The 17,154-nt window shown below is 55.1% G+C and overlaps 2 protein-coding genes across 6 annotated transcripts; both read right to left on the bottom strand.

The window, feature by feature from the left end:
- Positions 1-36: 36 nt before the first annotated feature.
- On the bottom strand, positions 37-7,498 carry LOC130866408 (solute carrier family 26 member 10). Of its 2 annotated transcripts, none has more exons than XM_057757839.1 (18): positions 7,135-7,498; positions 6,594-6,704; positions 5,733-5,890; positions 5,363-5,527; positions 5,001-5,153; positions 4,277-4,359; positions 3,983-4,130; positions 3,771-3,884; positions 2,304-2,381; positions 2,119-2,214; positions 1,615-1,721; positions 1,436-1,505; positions 1,251-1,367; positions 1,097-1,130; positions 936-1,018; positions 791-845; positions 584-690; positions 37-170 (listed from the first exon to the last, which is right to left on the bottom strand). In XM_057757839.1, the coding sequence occupies exons 1-18, from the start codon at positions 7,496-7,498 to the stop codon at positions 132-134; spliced, it is 2,082 nt and encodes a 693-aa protein (XP_057613822.1). In that variant the 3' UTR covers positions 37-131. The 2 variants fall into 2 exon arrangements, with proteins under 2 accessions (XP_057613822.1, XP_057613823.1); XM_057757840.1 differs by having other exon boundaries at positions 5,052-5,153; positions 7,135-7,164.
- A 1,952-nt stretch (positions 7,499-9,450) lies between these two features.
- On the bottom strand, positions 9,451-17,078 carry Arhgef25 (Rho guanine nucleotide exchange factor 25). 4 transcript variants are annotated; one of them, XM_057758036.1, is made up of 16 exons: positions 17,049-17,078; positions 16,376-16,490; positions 13,969-14,183; positions 13,750-13,845; positions 13,086-13,162; positions 12,848-12,914; positions 12,564-12,667; positions 12,271-12,340; positions 12,071-12,160; positions 11,878-11,970; positions 11,532-11,582; positions 11,291-11,368; positions 10,905-11,105; positions 10,600-10,780; positions 10,126-10,337; positions 9,451-9,898 (listed from the first exon to the last, which is right to left on the bottom strand). In XM_057758036.1, exons 1-16 carry the CDS (start codon positions 17,067-17,069, stop codon positions 9,791-9,793), a joined length of 1,779 nt encoding a protein of 592 aa, XP_057614019.1. In that variant the 5' UTR covers positions 17,070-17,078; the 3' UTR covers positions 9,451-9,790. The 4 variants fall into 4 exon arrangements, with proteins under 4 accessions (XP_057614019.1, XP_057614020.1, XP_057614018.1 ...); XM_057758037.1 differs by lacking the exon at positions 17,049-17,078 and adding an exon at positions 16,748-16,909 and having other exon boundaries at positions 10,222-10,337; XM_057758035.1 differs by lacking the exon at positions 17,049-17,078 and adding an exon at positions 16,748-16,907.
- Positions 17,079-17,154: the final 76 nt, after the last annotated feature.

Here is a 17,154-nt window from a genome sequence, read left to right as displayed (position 1 = left end):
CACAGGCAGACACTTGATGGGCTGCAGACACTCGGCTTCATTTTATTGGTTGTATTGGGGTGGGGGCTCAGGGGCCATGGCCTTCCTCACACACAGACTGTTGGGACCTCTCATACTCCAAGTGACCTTGGTTAGACCCACACTGTACAAATCTTTGGGCCAGTGGGCTTCTGGGGGAAGAAAAGAGACAGTTAAGGAATATTTGTTACAGCCGTCCATCTCTGAGACTCGGTGCGCTGGGAGCATCTCAGCTCTTTGGAGACCTTAGTCTTCACCATTGGTGAAGGGTGCCCACACTCCCTAACTTGTTTGTTTGTTTGTTTTTCAAGACAAAGTCTTTCTATGTATCCCTGACTGTTCTAGAACTCCCTGTGTAGAGCAGGCTAGCCTCAAACTCATAGAAATTCTCCTGCCTCTGTGTGCTGGGGGATTAAGGGTATGCCCCCCCCTTTCAATGCTAGTCAGATTCTCCCTGCTTCCCTCTTGAGCTTCCTCCATCCCTTCTCCGCATCCCTCCTCCCAGGCTGTCATCATTCAGCCGGTCCTCCCTCCCCAGCCCAGCACCTCCTGGCTCCTGCCTCACCAGTCTCTCCAGCGCATGTGCGGCTGCATCCTGGACACTCACAAAGAGTTGCTCTGGGGTCATTCTCTCCAGGAGTCCTGCCCGGGTCAAGGTCTCCAGCACCAAGGCTGTGTGGGAAAGGTGTCAGGTGCTCGGGCCCCCAATCCCTTCCACAAGTGTCCAGTCACAGTCCTTCCCCCCCACACTTCTATCCTTCACGTCACACACCATTGCACTGAGCCAAGAGGAGACAGATCCCAGCATCCTGGCACCGCCTGGTGAGCTGCAGGAACCAGACAGAGGGATTAAAACCCAAATCAAGGGCATGCGTGGCACGACAGGGAGCTTTTCCTTAGCTTCCCTGCTCCCTCACCTGTACCACTTCCCTGGCCCCTGCAGCATCCGCAAAGCTGATCCCGCTGAAGTCCAGGACCACCACTCTGATGGGCTCAGCACCTAAGATGGAAGAAGGCAGGAGCATCCAGACACCTGTGTGCCTCACGACCAAATCTCCCTCTTCTCATCCCATCTCACCTTTGTCAGGTAGACTACCCAGCTTTGGAGACTGCTATAAACAGAGAAAAACAATGTCACCCCCTCCAAGTCACAGGCACCAACTTGCAATCTCAAGACATACTAGGCTCCCAACCCTAGAGGGTCCACACTCCCCCTTGACCAAAGTCCTCACCTTGCCTCTTTCTCCAAGCCCCAGACGCCACTCCAAGATGTGGCGGAACTGCCCACGGGTCGCGAAGTAGAGTGGTGTTGGGTAGCTCAGGATGCAGAGACCCGGAACCTGGAGGAGCTGAAGAGTAAGAGAGTCAGGAGTGTCCTGTGAATCAGTCCTCCCTCCTTTGGTTGCTACCTACCCACCTTATGGCTCTCTCTCAGTGGCCTGTAGAGCTCAGTCCCCTCAGCCAATCCAAGTGCCAGGCACTGCACCCTAGGGAAGAAGCTAGCATCAGAGTCCCAACCTCGCCTAGCTTAGTGGTAGTCACTCCCAGAATATTTATCTTCCTCCCCTCATTTCAACTACCCATCTCTACGCTCACCTCTGAGTGCGGCAGACCACTGTCATCATAGAGACGACCACGCCCACAGCCAGGCCCAGGTCCACATTCAGGGTCACTACTGCCACCCATGTGACCATCCACACAGCCTGAAGGATATGGGTATGGGTGGATTTCCCAGAAGAAACACAGGCTCATGGACAAACATGAGTAAGGATGACCCAGGAAAAGGGAGGCAATGACAGAGGGAGGGGCTTAAGAGTATACGCACCAAATATAATAATGTCAGACCCTGCGTGAGTTAGGAGGTCTGGGCTGGGGGCGCAGTACAATGGTAGGGAGCTCTGCTAATATTCATGGGGTTCTGGGTCTAATCTTCAGAACCATCAAAAAAGTGCCCCCAAACACTCGGGTCCTTTTCCTTTTCTCTAACATATGCATGAGGTCTGTGTGTTGGCGGGTATATGGGTTAAAGAACTTAGACCAGAATGATCAGCTTTGGGCCCAGGCAGAAGCCTGGGATGCCGGGGTAATGCCATGTCTCACAAAGTCCACGCGGCTGATGCGCCACAGCTGTGGCAGCTCCTGCATCTGGAAGAACATCTGGCGCATGCTGGAGATATTGATGCAAGCCAGGACAGCCTTGAGACAGAGAAGAAGAGGCCTTTGTCCAAAGGCTCTGGAGCTCGGCCAGCTCCACTCAAGCACACGGTGTCTCTTTTCCTCCCTACCTTGGGCAGATAGTAGAAGAAGGGCCCCAGCCACAGCAGCACTGCCAGGACAACTACGCAGGAGAAGAGGCCGGCCAGCTGCAGGGAAAGAAAGAGCCAACAAGGGAGGAAGGGAAACCTCCATCCCCACCTGTGTGGGAGCCGGTCTCCCTGCCCAGCCTGTCTCGCGTCCCTCAGACGTCTCCCTCCTCCCAAACCTCCTCCCACACACAGGCCCTGCTCACCACCCTCTTGATGTTCTGCCAGTCACACTGAGCCCCTCCCCCAGCTAAATGCCTGTCATTTGCCAATCGCTCCCAGATGTGTGCAGATTGGCCTCAGACTATTGAAGCGCATCTCCATCTTAAAAGGTCCTCTTGGTGCTGATGACAAGCAGGCTGGTCATCTGCTTAGGGACCAACAAGTAATTACGGAAAACAAAAAACTAGGGCAAGAATCACATGGTGCAATCTCTCTTTTTTAGGGGTCCTTATTGAAAATGTCAGAATTTTATATCCTACATTTATAGGTGTGTGTGTGTGTGTGTGTGTGTGTGTAAGGACAACACACCTGTGTCCCAGTTCTTGTAGACAGCGACACTGGGTGTCTTCCTCTGTAACTCCTCTGCCACACTGAGGCAGGGTCTCTCAGTTGAACCCAGAGCTCATTGATGCCCAGGGCACCCCATCCCCTGACTGTCTTCAGGACGGGTCGCCATGCCCATGGAGCTGGGAATTTGAACTCCTGCCCTCACGCTTCTGTGGCGAGCACTTTATCCACTGAGCCATCTCACCATCCAACATAGTAGTTTCATTTTGAAAGTCTCTGTGTACCCAAGACAGCCTTGAACCCCAGATACCCCTGCTTCAGTCAGCCTGCCTAGTTTCTAGAATTCTGGGTACATAATACAACGTATACACACACATATGCATATATGTATACGTATACATGTGTCTATATACATGCACACATGTATGTATACACACATACATAAGTTTTTTTAAAAAGTTGCATTTACGTATGTATACAGTGTTCTCTTTGCATTGTATGCCATAGGCCAGAAGAGGGCACCAGATCTCATTACAGATGGTTGTGAGCCATCATGTGGTTGCTGAGAATTGAACTCACTCCATATATTGAGTTTTTTGAGACAGGGTTTCTCTGTGTAACAGCTCTGGACCAACCAGGCTGGCCTCGAACTCACAGAGATCCGCCTGCCTCTGCCTCCCGAGTGCTGGGATCAAACACGTGCCCTCACCTTGGGCATGTTGTTTATGTTAATTAATCTGAGGAGCCATAGCCTTTGTCAGTGCTTACAGCCTGCAGAGGTCCTTATGGAACTTCATTATTGCCTAATCCCCCTCCTTATAATCCCATCTCTCACTCCCACCCTCTAATATATAGATGCTTTGGGGTGTCTTCCTGTTTCTGCTGCCATCCCTGCCTGAAAATCCCATCTTTTTCTCTCACCCAAGGGGTCCCTCTTACCTGTGTGTTCCCACCAGCATCCACTAATAAACTGGTTGTAGCCAGTGTGGCCGAGTTGGGAAAGCAAGAGAACAGAGAAGAAATGAGGTTGGAGACACCATGGGCGAAGAGCTCCTAGAAGGACGCCGTGAAGTCAGGAGGAGAAATGCATAGGCATGGAAGAATACGGCTAAGGGGTCGCTTCTGGAAAAGGCTGGCATCCAGAGTCACACCTGGTTGGGGTCAATAGTATAGCTGTACTTGTCTGCATAGATGGAGGCCAGGGAGGTGGACACGGCAAAAGTAACCAAGGCAATGGGCAGCGAGTCGGCCAGTATCCTGGGCAGCTTGTCCAGGGTGGGGAAGAGCGGCTGGGGGAACCTAGAGAGGGAAGGAACCATGCTAAGAATGGGTTGGTTGTTACGGGAAAACTGAGTAGGAAAAGCAACTGGAATGGGGCAAGACAAGGGAGGGTGTCTGTGGGAGAGGTGGGGGGGGGAGGAAGAGGTGTCTTTTCTCTCTCTTACCCTCCAGGCAATACTCCCACTACCTGGACGTTGTATCTTGTGTCCAGGGAAGAGGCAAAACACAGTACAGAGGCCAGAAGCACCTGAAGAAAATAGCACTTTAGAGCCTAGAAAGAGACGGGGCCTTTGGCAGAGTCTAGAAGAACCTCAGCCTGAAAGAGAATCCCAGTGTGGGTCTGGGTGGTCTCAGCTGGTGAGGCCACAGAATGTTCGGAATGGATGCCTAACAACTCTATCTCACCTACAGCGAAGGAAGGGGTGTAGTGTTTGCCTGGAGAGATAGGGAGACGAAGGAGCTAAGAGGAGGTCCTTTGGGAGAGATGGACACAAAAGATCCACTTGAGCCGTTCTAAGTCTATCTGAGACACCTGTGGAAAGCTCTGACATTATTTACACAGGAAGAGAGTTATCTGGGTAGGCAGTGAAAGGGAGATACAGTGGATCACAGGGAGAGGCCGGTGAGGAGAACAGAGAGAGTACAACGGGAAGGAAGCAGACGTTCAAAGAGGCCCGGAGCGAACTCGACCGGGAGAGAGGAACAGTATACAGGCGAGCAGTTCTGGTGGGTCAATTGGTCTAGAAAACTCTTGGAAAATCCAAGTGTCAACAGGACGTCTTGTTTGTGTAACTTCTGAGTATTCCACAAGGGGGCGGCAGCCTCTAGATCCTGCTGGCCGGGTAAGTGTGGACAGAGCAGGGGGCAGGGACCTAGGATGGCCCTCACCATGACAACTTCTCCTGGGATCGGAGTGGGTAACCTGTCCCGGAATCTCACGTTCAGTTCCTTGACCGGCACTAGCAACGCCAGACTGAGTGCTGAGATGGTCAGTTCTGCAGGACTGCTCCGGGCCAGGGCAGTGAGCACCGCAGCCAGCGTCTGCAGGCAGGGACCACGAGCAAGATTGGGTGCCAGTGTTAACCGACTCTGCCGGATTCAACACCAACCCGCAAGACTCGAGCAGCTCTTCTCCCCAGCGCCCTCACGCAGCACCGTGGTTCCTGACACTCTGCTGAATGCCATTTTTCCACCCTCCACGCCTCCCCTTTCAAGTTGTCCCTTTCCCGTGACTCTTTTCCCACTCCCACCTTGAAGAGAGAAAAGCAGCCGATCTGGCGTGGGAGAGACAAACCCAAGAGACTTGGTAGCTGGGATACCAGCACGTGTAGCGCGGCCCCGCTGGTTAGCGCCTTGACCACAGGCTCGGATAAAAAGGTAGACAGGACCCCAAGCTGCAGAGCGAACATCGCTAGCTGTGGAGAAGGTAGAGTGGGAGGGGAGTGGTGTGCGATCGCCAACAGACCAGCCAGCTTCCCCACTGCACATCCGCCACGCAGGACCTGAACCCGAGGCGTGTTCCTACCCTTTCCCTCATCCCCCACCCTCAGGCCCAATTGTTGTTTCTGGTTCTCTTCGGTGGATCCATCCCCTAGGGTCAGCACTTGGGTCCTCCCTTACCATCAGCGCCCCACTCCCGAAGGCCACAGCCGCTGCCGCCCCAACTCTGCTAGCTTCCAATTGCTCCCTTTCAATTTCACTGAGGTTCCCCGCGAGGGGATCGGGCACCAGCCGCTCGACAACAGAGCCGGTCATGAGACTGAGGACTGCGAAGGTTCCTGCAGCCGTGGGGTCAGACGCAGAGGTTAGCAGTGGCGCAGCCTGGGGCAGAGCAGCAGCGCAGAATCCCGCAGTTCTAGAGCCTAGCGTGCTGCTGTCTGATCCACTCTCTTAGAAGGTGAAGATCTTGGGGTCATGGGCTGGTACTGCAGCCGGGAACCAGTAGGCAGGGAGGAAAAGAGTGTGCCCCTCGGCAAAAGTGCCCCCTCTGCAGGCTCTCAGCGGACTGTGCACTTCTTTTCCTTCAAGGCCAAATATAACCAAATTTCACAGAGACGAGGAGATTCCTGTAAACTCCTGCCTCTGTATCCACTCCAGCAAGCTTGGGATGGGTGTGGGGGGGGGGAGTGGGAGTCACAGAGTTTGTGCAGAGGCTGGGAATGGGATGGGGATATCCAAAGAGGGATGGCGGCAAGTAGGTGAGGGAAGGTGGCAGGGGGAACAGCGTCCCAAACCTTTCAAGTGGCAGTCTTGCCTAGGTATGTTTGACTCACGCCTTTAATACCAACCAGAGGGAGGCAGAGGCAGGCAGATCTCTGAGTTCGAGATCACCTGGTCTCTAGGGAGCCTCAGACCAGCTAAGACTGTACAGTGAGACCCTACACCCCCCACCCCCACCCCCTCCACCCTCCACCCCACCCCCGGCAGCTTCAAACCTCTGACTATTTTCATCTTAAAGAGAAGTCATGTCTGGCCACTCACCAGTGGACAGGTGTCTCCCAGTGCCCAGCAAACTGTAGATGAGGACCGGAAAGAAAGAAGTGTAGAGTCCAAACACAGGGGGCACCGAGGTCAGGAGGGCAAAAGCCATGCCTAAGGGGAAGAAGAAGAAAAAAGTATGTGTTGCGGGCGGTGGGGGGCGCCTAAAGCCTCCAGGTACTGCCTTTCCCACACTCTTGGACTGGCATCGGATACTATAAATCAGGACACCCGAGGGAACTGAGAGGTTAATGTGCCTCAGTGGGAGGTCGTGAGGCTGACAAGGTCACAGATCCTTGCCCACGTCCTGGGTGGCAGGCTTTGTGCCTCTCTTCAGTTCTCTGAGGCGGAACAGAGTCCAAGCTGTCTCACAGGATTGCACAGATGAGGACGGGTAGGGGTGGGGAATATGATGGAGTCGCACAGTCCTGCTCTCAAATCCCCCCTCTCTGACCCGGCAGGGATACTAACCCACCACCTCACTGCTCAATTCTCAGCTCCCCATAGCTTGGAACCCCAATAGGCTGTAGTTGGGGCCTCTCACCCTGGGGCACGTGCACAACGCCCACGGTCACTCCAGCCACTGCATCTCCTAGCAGCCACGCTCGCCAGCGGTAATGGGGCAGCCAGCGCAGCGGAGGCAGCCGTGCCTGCAGCACGCGCCACGCCCCCGGCCCTGAATAGCAGCCAGCTCGCCTCCTCCACAACCCGCACAGCCAGGGTAAGCGGGGCTCGGCTGGTACTTCCGGCTCCTCTGCGCCCCCGTAAAGCTCCTGGAACCGAGCGTGGGTGAGAGGTTCCCTGAACCTAGAGCTCAGCGGAGACTTCAGGTCAGAAACCTCTTCCGGACCTGAGCAGGCCCCAGAGACAAGTGACCCACTCATTTTGTCCTTGGCCCCCTGCAGCATCTCCCGGTCTTAAATACCCTTCTGCGCCCCCCACCCCACCCCCGCTAGTCCTGAGCCCGCCTCCACAAAGCAGGGTCCAATCCGGACCTGTAGAGGGTACTTTCTGGAGTACCTCCTTGGGTCAGGCTTGGGTGGAAAAAGTCCCTATGTTAGGCGCCTCCTCAGACATCCTTAGCCGGATCTGACTGCCTGGAAGACTGGGGGCCTGCCCTGAGGAACGGTAGAGAGATAAGAGACCCACAGCCACTTCGAATGGTCCCCGCCTCTTCAGCAGGGGCCCTTTCCACTCCGGCACTTTGAGTGAAGCTAGCTGGTTTCTTTGGGTCAACGGTCTTTCCTGAGCCCCTGCACACTCGCACGGCTGGAATACAATGTTCATCGCCAGTTGGAATTCCCCACCCAAATCCCTTTCCTCATATGGCAAACTGACCCTAAGGAACGGGTTTTACAACGAGAAAGCAGGTCTTATAAGCCAATATTCAGTGAGCAAGGACAGAGACAGAATCACCCAGCTCTCTGCTAGGGTGGCTGGACCTGGTTTAGGGGAAATAATGTTGTTTCTTAGGTGCAGCAAAGCCCTGAGATACCGTTCCTTACATCCAGGTTTATTCTCAAAGCAGGCATTCCACAGTACACGTTTAAATTAAGGGTATGGCACTTGCTACTCGCATGGCTGTCCCCAGCTGCTTTGACTGCGCCATTGCAGCTGGCATTGGTGGGCCTAGCTGTCCCAGGAGCACAAAGGGGCCATGCACCCACCAATGCACCCCTGTGGTCTCTGAAGAGACACAAAAGTTCTGAGCCCCAAATTCCTGCTGGTTTCTGTCATCCCTCCCTGATTCAAAGACATTTCAGCGTCCCCCATCACTCTGACTCCCCCAGTCCCTGACCCCAAAGCCCAGGGTGGGGTACAGAGAGGGTGGGCCTCTCCTCTTCAATTCCTCCTATTGTTCCCCAGAAATCTTATCTGGGCCTCACGTCCTGTCCCCCCCTTATAGATCCCTCCCCTCATTGTCAGCCAAAGGGGCCTGGGACCCATGGGGAGGCTCCAGCATCTCCACACCCTCCCACCCCAGCAATCTATTGTCTGCTGAGGAAGCCCCAGCTCACGTGACTGAGCCCAGGGGACCGGTGGACACAGTGGACACAGATACATAGGGACCCAGAAACCATCTGGGTCTCTGTACCCTTGGCTGTCTCTGTCCCAGAGGCTGTGCCAGGAGTTGGGAGGGGTGAAGACCTCTTCAGCGCTCCACTCTTAGTGCTGGGCTTAGTAAAGACTCCATTACTATTCAGGGTGGACATACCTTCCCCCTTCCCCCAAAGAGGGAGAAGGAGACTCCCAATCCTCTCCACCTTCCCAATCTTCGGCAGGACATGGAAGCCTCAGACAAAGGTACCCTGAACAATTTATTATTTGTTTATTTTATCTATCTATCTATCTATCTATCTATCTATCTATCTATCTAATATCTATCTGTCTGTCTATCTATCATCTATTATTTATTTATTTTTACACTGGATATTTTATATACTAGTATCTAGATGTTGGGGGAGGGTAGTAGGAAGTGAGCCTTCTGGTAGAGTTTGAACTAAAGAATAAATCTAGAACCCAGAAGGACCAAATAAAGGGGAGAATACATTAAGATAACTTCAGAGTTTTCCCTAAGCCCCAGGTGTGGACTGGGAGATGCTGTAACTAATTGCAGGTGGGAGACAAAGACAGAGGCTCATTTGACCTTCTATCCTCTTGTTTCGTTATTTGTGTGTTTGAGACAGGATCTCACTCTGTAGACCAGGCTGGCCTCGAACTCACAGAGATCTGCCTGCCTCTGCCTCCCGAGTGCTAGGGTCCTGGCTCTGCCCTTCTTACAGACCTCCCCTAGGGGTGCTTCATCAATCCGTTCCCACTGCAGCCTCTCCGTCTCCCTACCACCAAGACCGCAGCCTAGTGATGTAACAAAACTTTTATTCACAGGAAACTGGAAAACAAAATCACAACGAAACCAATCATTTCTATCTGGCCCCAGCCCGGGCCCTCCCTCCAAGCCCCCACATATCCTCCGTCTGAGGGACGCATGCATGGAGCGGAGCGGAGCTGAGGGATCCTGCGTTCCTTGTGCAGAGTGGAGGCCTCGCAGGTCTAGGCAGGCCCCTCCATGTTGAGCTCTCCCAGCTTTGCCCATCCCCCACACAGCAGGAAGAAAGGTCTCTGGCACATTGCCAGGATTGTCCTCCAGTTCCTCGAGGAACCAGTGGCCGAATCAGCACCATGCCCAAGGCCTTCATCACCTACAGCTCATCTTCATCCAGCTTTGCCAGCCTGGCCTGACAGGGAGGGGTGCTCAGAGCCGGAAGGGCTGGAGGGTGGCGAGGAGTCTGGGGGGTGTCACTGAGAGCCTGCAGGAAGATTCAAGCCAGAGGATCAACAGAGGCCACCAGTCTACCCTCACCCCTCTTTCCAGGTAAAGCCCTAGCCAGGCCACCCTCCTCTTGCCCCAGAATTAAAGTGAAGAAGTTAAGGATGGAAAGTAGCAAAGTCACACAAAAGGAAGGTGGTAGAAAGAACGAGACGGTGGGGGAACAAAGGCCTCCCTTGTACCCTAGTAGTAAACTCTTCCTCATACCTGTATATCCAGGGGTAAGGGTGCTCTGGGCACCTCCCCTTTGGGCAAAAGCAGCAGGGAAGGGAGGGAGCCATTGATGGGTGTGTGCATGCTGACCTGGGCCAGGTCTCCAGGCCGTATCCTCCCAGGGCTCCCTACCCCAGGCCCTCCTGACCGCCCCAGGCTGTTGGTCTGGCTCTCCCGTCTCTGGTACTCAATGGGTGACTGCAAGGCTGGGGAAGGCAAAGAACAGAGATGTATTACAGGAGAGACGGGTTAAGCCCCCTGCTTCTTCTCCCTTCCTCCCATTTGCCTGCCCTCCTAAGTTAGTCGATGTAAGATGCTTGGGACTTTTTAGAGGATGCTGGGTGGATGGAGGAGGGAGAAGCACCAGGCACAAAGAACCAAGGGTTGGGATTTGGTCCAGGGGGGAGGGGGGTTCCGGAGGTCAAAAGGCTTTGTGAGCCTACTGCAAAGGGATGATGGGAGCTTCACCATTGAGAAAGTCACGCTGGCTTTCCAGGATCTGGGCCACTTGCTTGATCCAGGCCTGACTGACTGCAGGGTCTGCAGCCTGCAGAACATAGCGCTGGATCCCACCTTCTGGCCCCCTAGAGGTCAGCGCAAACCGGCAAGGGTTGCCTTGGAGGTTGCCCTCCAGTCCTAGACAGCTCACCTGAAGTGGCGAACAGACACAGTCCTCAGATTCTGCAGACCCCTCCACCAACCCATAGAGTCAGACATTGTGAGGCCTCCCTCACTCCGTCCCAGCCTGCTCCCTTCCTGATGGCCCTCCCCACCTTGATGCTGCTCTTGTACACATAGCCAGGCTGTGTGCCACCTCGACCTCCTCCTCCCAGTGCCTCACTGAAGATGACGATTTGCTCAAACAGGAAGACACGTCTCTCTCGACCCCGGGAAGAAAGCAGACCCCCAGACTCAGGCTCTGTCACCAAAAACGTGTCCTGGCCCAAGAGCTTTCCCTGAGCCGTCAGTTTTCCCTGGAACCAAAGGACATAGCCTCTGAGAAAGCACAAGAAGGGTTTGAAAAGAGCATCAGCTTCTCCCTCCCCACCCCCACACTCCCAACCAACCCCGGTGGAGCCGCTCAGAAGGTAATTCCTTATAAGGATCCAGAGTTCTAAGACCTGAGCCCAAGAACTGCGGTCTCCAGCAGTTCCCATACCTCGAATCCTCGCAGTCTCCCCAGCGACATCATGTCGTCACAGCGCTTGGGCACGAAGCACATGACCTCCACAGCTTGCTGGGATACAGGGGAAGAGTGGTCATTACTGGCAAAGAGGTCTCTCCACGCATCACCACCGCAGGGGCCTCTCCCTAAAAACCAGACATCCCCGAGCCGCCCAGAGACTGAGGTACCCACAAGACTAAAAGGACAAGGTGGGCAGATGTCCTGGGAACCTCACCTCCAGCTCTTCAGTATCCATCCCAGCCCGGCTGTAATACTTCAGAAAATCCTAGGACATAAAGAGGAGGCGCTTAGGGAGGCTGTGAGCACGTCCACGGAAGTGCTTGTTTCGAATACCCAGAGTATGAGGGACGACCTCTGTAGAGGATCCAGTACCCCGAAGATGACTGAGGAATCGCCCGCCCCAGCCAGCCATGTCCCCAGGGAGAAGGGTGGTCCTGCCCAGCCAGCCGGCCGTGTCCCCAGGGACTAGGGTGGTCCTGCCCAGCTGGCCATGTCCCCAGGGAGAAGGTGGTCCTGCCCAGCCAGCCGGCCGTGTCCCCAGGGACTAGGGTGGTCCTGACCTTGAGTAACAGCTGGTATTTCATAATTCGCTGCACAGGTTTAATGAGGAGGTCATTGAGCTGCAGACGGTGTCCCAGCTGCTGCCTGATCTCCTGGAGACAAGGACAGGTCAGTTATGTAGCCTGAAAAGCCTGTTCATGCTGACTCTATGCTTTGTGTCTCCCCCCCCCACAAGACACCTCACCCACTGACCTCAAAGTAGCTGTCCCCAAATTCTGACACCACATGCTCTGACTTGGGCTTATTCTGACAGTAGACCACATACATATGCAGCCGGCGCTCCTAACGGGGATAACGTTGAAGAAAGCAGAGTAAGTGATAACAAAAGAGGCCACATCTCCACTGAGCCCAGACCCATCACAAGCCCTTTCCCTACTAGGGCCCAGCCTCACGTGTTTGATGAACAGCTGAGCCAGCCAATCAGGATCTTTCAGACACTGCTGCAGCTCCTGCAGGAAATAGCTGGAAGAGTTGGGAGACCGGCAACACATCAAACCCTCCTCGAACCCCTTTGCCTCCTTACACATCCCAGATCTCCAGTTACAAGCCCTGGTCACGCCCCCTACAGAACTCCAAAGGCTCCTTGAGTCCCAGTGGACCCGTGGTTCTGATACAGAATCTAGGACAGAGAGATTACCAGATGAAGGCCCTTCCCCAGCACCCGGCTCAGGGCTCCAGCACTCACTCTCGGTGCCACTCGTAGATCTGCTGAATGTTTCCAAACACAATCCTGTCACGACCTCGGAGACTCTCCGGGACCCCTTGAGTAGCCATGGTAGCCATGTAACCCTGTAGGAAGGATGAGATGGTACTATGAACACGTGACCTCGGCTCCGGGAGCCCTAACACAAACTCCAGAAGTGAAGGGTGCCAGGAAGGTGGTACAGAGGGGTACCATCTCTTGAAAATAGCCCCAGACAGAGGGAAAGAGCAAGTGGGCCGTGGCTGGGAAGGAGAAGAGAGAACTACCTCTACAATCTGTCCCAAGTCATCCACATACATTTTTTCTGTTTCTACCAGCTCGCTCAGGACAAACCTAGGGGGCACAAGGCAATACAAGGATGCCGTCACTTAAGAATGTAAACCTTCTTAGTTCAGCCAGTTCTTCTTAGACTACATGAGCCTTCATCACCACAGCCACCCTTCGAGGGCTGTAAATGTGAGGGCTCTATGGGTGTTCAGCAACTGGAGTGCACTGTGGACTTACATACTCCTTTCCAGGGCTACTCTCTTCTGTTCTTCCTCATTCTGGGGGGCTTGAGACAAAGTCTCCTCTTCAGGTGCCTGAAAGGCAAAGCCATCCCAGGGCAAAAAGGAATACAGTGAGGAGAGCCTTCTCAGATCTATATTCATTCGTTGGGGTTTTTTGGTTTTTTTGTTTGTTTTTATTTTAAAGATTTGTGTTTTGAGACAGGGTCTCTCTAAGTAGCTCTGGCTGTCCTGGAACTCACTATATAAACCAGGTTTGCCTTGAACCTACAGAGATCCACCGGCTTCTGCCTCCTGAGAGCAGGGATTAAAGGTGTGGGTTACCATACCCAGCTTAAGATATTATTATTATTATTATTACTGTTATTATTATATAGGTTTTGGGGGTTATCACTGTGTGCTGGTACCCACACAGACCAGAAGAGGGTGCTGTTTCCTTTGGGTTTGGAGATACAGGTCCTTATGAGTCACGTGGGTGCTAGGCCCTAAACTTGGGTCTTCAGGAAGAGTAGTGTGCTTAACCACTGAGCCATGTCTCCAGCTGTTGTTTGATTAGCTTTGAAACATGATCTCATGTAGCCCAGGAGGGCCGGGAACTTGAATGTAGCTGAAGTTGGCCCTGAACAGGTGCATGCCCCGTGCCCCGTTCTATTTCTTCATACCTGTGTCTTGTCCCCAGGACCCTCCAACAACGTAGTCAACAAGGTTAGCTCTGGCAACCCTTCTCCTGTGGGTAGCGTTGGTTCCAGCATCCAGTTCTAAGGCCAGACAGAGTTCCTGAGGTCATGAACAGTAGGCGGGCTCCCCAGTGACCCCAACCTGCTGCCCTCTTTCCCGGGGTCGTTCTTGATCGCCCTGCTTCCGTGGCACTCCCTGCTCACCTCATATTGTCCTGTTTGACCACTGTCTGCCTCAGTTTCCACACTGAGACAATGTTTGGAATGATCCAACCATTTCCTCAGGCCACTTACTGGCCCAGGGGGGACTGGAGAACAGGGGTGAGAGCTGAGGCCAGAGCTGGGGCCAGACGGGGCAACTAGACCCGAGGCAGCGGACGCTGATCTGCTCCCCTCACTACCCGCAATGGAATAGGGTTCTAGTGGGAGGAAAAAGACAGCAGTTGATGGACGTCACCCCAGCTCCAGACTTAGGGTGCTAGGGGAACTTCCATCCTGACCTCTGTGATGTTGAGACCCAAGGTCCCCTCTTTTACCAACCCTCACTTGAATTGCCAGGAGAGAAATCTTTGCAAGGCAGGCTGGGGTGGAAGGACAGTAAACACCTGGCTTCTGGGCCTTTACTTCCCCCATTTCCATGTGGAGGTCCCCATACCCTGAGCATAGCACAGATATGGGGGTGGGGGCAGCCATCTGGGCAGATACTGGAGACTGGGGGGGTAGCCATCTGCTTTCCTACAACACTCCCCCTTCCAATAGGTACAGACCATTCTCCCAGAGAGGGGTGAGGACAAAAGAGCTCAGCTGTCTGCCACCCCCAGGCCCCTCCTTCTCCAACTGAAGTGATTACTATATATATATATATATATATTTTTTTTTTTTTTTGAACAGCCCACCTTTCCAGCACACGCATACACACAACAGAGGGGGCAGAGAGGATAGCTCAGCAGGGTTATCTTTGGCCAACAACTGCGAAGAGCTGCAGCCCGAGTTCTTATAAAGCTCACAGACAGTTACCCACCCACCCCCAGCTCCTCATTCCTCTGCTCTCTTTTCCGCAGACTTTTCGGCCAAGTGATTTGAGGGTAAATACTTGGTTCTGGACCTAAGAAGACCGTGAGAGAATGTTTCCTCCTAGCCTGCTGATTATAGGAAAGAGATGAGTCCTCGGACCCTTCCTCAACTTGAATGAGTAGAAACCGAGTAGAAACGGCCTTAGATAGTCTCTGTTAAATCACTTTCCTGGAAAACACACGTACAGGTTCCATTCCTAAATCCCTAGGGCCGGAGCAAGCAGATGCCCCAAACACGTTTGTCACCCCCCCAACTCAACGCTGCCCCCCCAACACCTCGCACTCACCACGTCCCCCCCGGGCGAAGCAGCAGCCGCATTTTGCCAGCACTTTTCGAATCACACGGGGACAGGCACAGCGACCCCCTTTGTGACCCCCCCGCATGGCGCCCGGGGCCCCCCGCACCCCCCACCCGGGCCGGCCATGCAGGGGGATTCACGGGGGGCGGGGCGGGGACGGCGCAGGGCGCACACCCCCCTCCCTCCCACCGGGGGCCAGGCTTGGAGGGGGGGAGGAAAGGGATGGGAAGCGGGGGTCCAGGAGTAGACGGAAGTCGGGGCAGGGGAGTCTGGAGGGAGGGCGGTGCGGGGCTGGGCCGCGGAGTTGGGCGGGGAGGGTTTCCGGAACCCTGGCGGTGCGGGGGCCCAGGGTCCAGATGTCCAGCCAGAGGGAGGGACAGTGGGGGAGGCCCGCCGGGATGCGACAGCAGCTCCAGCTCCGTCTCGGGCCCCGGCTTAGAGGTGGCTCTAGGCCCGGGCGGGGTGGTGCGGGGGCCGACTCCCGGAGCCACTGGAGGTGCGCGGGTCCGGGCAGAGCGGCGAGCGGAATAACAGGCCGGGCCGCGGTGCAGCCGCGGGGAGGGGCCTCTGGGCCCAGCTCCGCCTCCCCCGCGCTCCCCAGCCCCCTTCCCCAAGCACCACCGAGCTCCCACTCCACGTCCCGAGACCTCCACCCCTCCTCCCTGCCTGGGCTCCCCCGCCCGCCCGCGATCCTGCTCCCTCTGGCACTCCAGCTGCGACTGCGGGGCGCTGGGTTAGGCTAGAAGCCTGGAGGTGGGGTCTGCCTCGGTCTCCCCTTGGCCTCTGAGATGAAGGATTCACTAGATGGGGCCTTGGCTTGTGTGAAATGTTCTGGGGTTCTGGCTGTCTCCCCCCGCCCCACGCAGGGCATGCGTGTTTGGGGAACACTTTGTGAGGAACACAAGCCAGGTGCCGCCCTCTCCCCCGACCCTTCTTTTCCTCCAGGCCCAGAACTCCAAGCTAAAACTAATCACCAATTAAGGCGAAGTCCAGGCGCCTGAGCTGGCCGAGGGCCAGGGGTGGGGCGCGGGGACACTCCACTCCGCCTTCGGGGGCTTGGGACCCGCCGAAGTGAGGACACACATCGGGCTAGAAGGCGAAGAGAAGCGTGGTGTCTGCGATTAAATGGTCCCATGCAAATTAGGTACAGACCTTTATGTTAATATGAACAGCATCTATTTGAAGTCACCACTTTGCGCAGGAGGGCAAACTGTGCCCCACCCAAGCCCAGCTTCTTACCCGACTGCAAAGCCCAGGCGCGGACCTCAGGTTCGCGCTCCCCCGTTTGATCCTCCTCGGTACAATCACTCTCTGTCTTGGTACTCCCAGGCCCTAAGGAATCTCTCTTCGGGGGCTGCGGGGACAGAGTCACTGTAAGGAACCCCCTCCTAGGCTGCCTTGACCTCCCCCTTCTCCTCTCCCTCCTGTCAAACAGCACATTATTCTGAAAGGTTCAACATGAACCTGGCCTGTGGCCTTTATAACCGAACTTATGGATCCCTGCGACTGCTCCATACAACTTTTGTATGCTGGTAAACTGAGTCGTTGAGTGCAATTCTTCTAAAGTCCCCTAAAGACACCCCCACCCCACCCGCGGTCCCTCCTTCTTACCCCCTCCTGCCCGGGTACGGCGCATGCGCGCAGCATGCCCCCCATGACCCCCAGTATCCGGTCAGTGCGGCCAGGGGTGGGGCGGTCCGGGGGCTTCATGCTGGACCCCTACCCTGCTTCAGGTTTCAGGGCCGAGGGGCTACGGAAGCTGGGGGGCTCTGAGGCCTGCGCGCGTCCGGGGAGTTGCTACTGCCGAATCCGCCCCCCGCCCGGCTCCGCCCCTGCTCCCACCGCAGCCAAACTTCGCAAAAGGGGTAGGGATGTTCCTTTCTCCACAAACGGACTTGAACAACAAACAAACCCCTCTTAGTCCCGATTCCATCCATCGAAGTGCGGCCTAGGGCTTTGCAGGGTTATTTCAGCGCCCAGCACTAGCTCCATCCTGTTCTCCAGGGTCCCCGGAGGTA

The sequence above is a fragment of the Chionomys nivalis genome, chromosome 25 (genome assembly GCF_950005125.1).
Source record: "Chionomys nivalis chromosome 25, mChiNiv1.1, whole genome shotgun sequence".
NCBI classification, from domain to species: domain Eukaryota; kingdom Metazoa; phylum Chordata; class Mammalia; order Rodentia; family Cricetidae; genus Chionomys; species Chionomys nivalis.
Note: the sequence above shows the minus strand (reverse complement) of the source record. Positions and strands in the feature narration are given on the sequence as shown.

What these genes read in the sequence shown, in the direction of transcription:
- LOC130866408 (XM_057757839.1), bottom strand. Translation starts at nt 7,498, where the DNA reads ATGCTGCAGGGGGCCAAGGACAAAATGAGTGGGTCACTTGTCTCTGGG. An exon ending in GCATCAGCCGCGTGGACTTT is followed by an intron (nt 1,722 to 2,118) that starts GTGAGACATGGC and finishes CATATCCTTCAG; the next exon opens with GCTGTGTGGATGGTCACATG. An exon ending in GGGTAGTCTACCTGACAAAG is followed by an intron (nt 1,019 to 1,096) that starts GTGAGATGGGAT and finishes CTTCCATCTTAG; the next exon opens with GTGCTGAGCCCATCAGAGTG.
- Arhgef25 (XM_057758035.1), bottom strand. Translation starts at nt 16,846, where the DNA reads ATGAAGCCCCCGGACCGCCCCACCCCTGGCCGCACTGACCGGATACTG. An exon ending in ACTTGGGACAGATTGTAGAG is followed by an intron (nt 12,668 to 12,847) that starts GTAGTTCTCTCT and finishes TCCTTCCTACAG; the next exon opens with GGTTACATGGCTACCATGGC. An exon ending in AATACCAGCTGTTACTCAAG is followed by an intron (nt 11,583 to 11,877) that starts GTCAGGACCACC and finishes TTTATGTCCTAG; the next exon opens with GATTTTCTGAAGTATTACAG.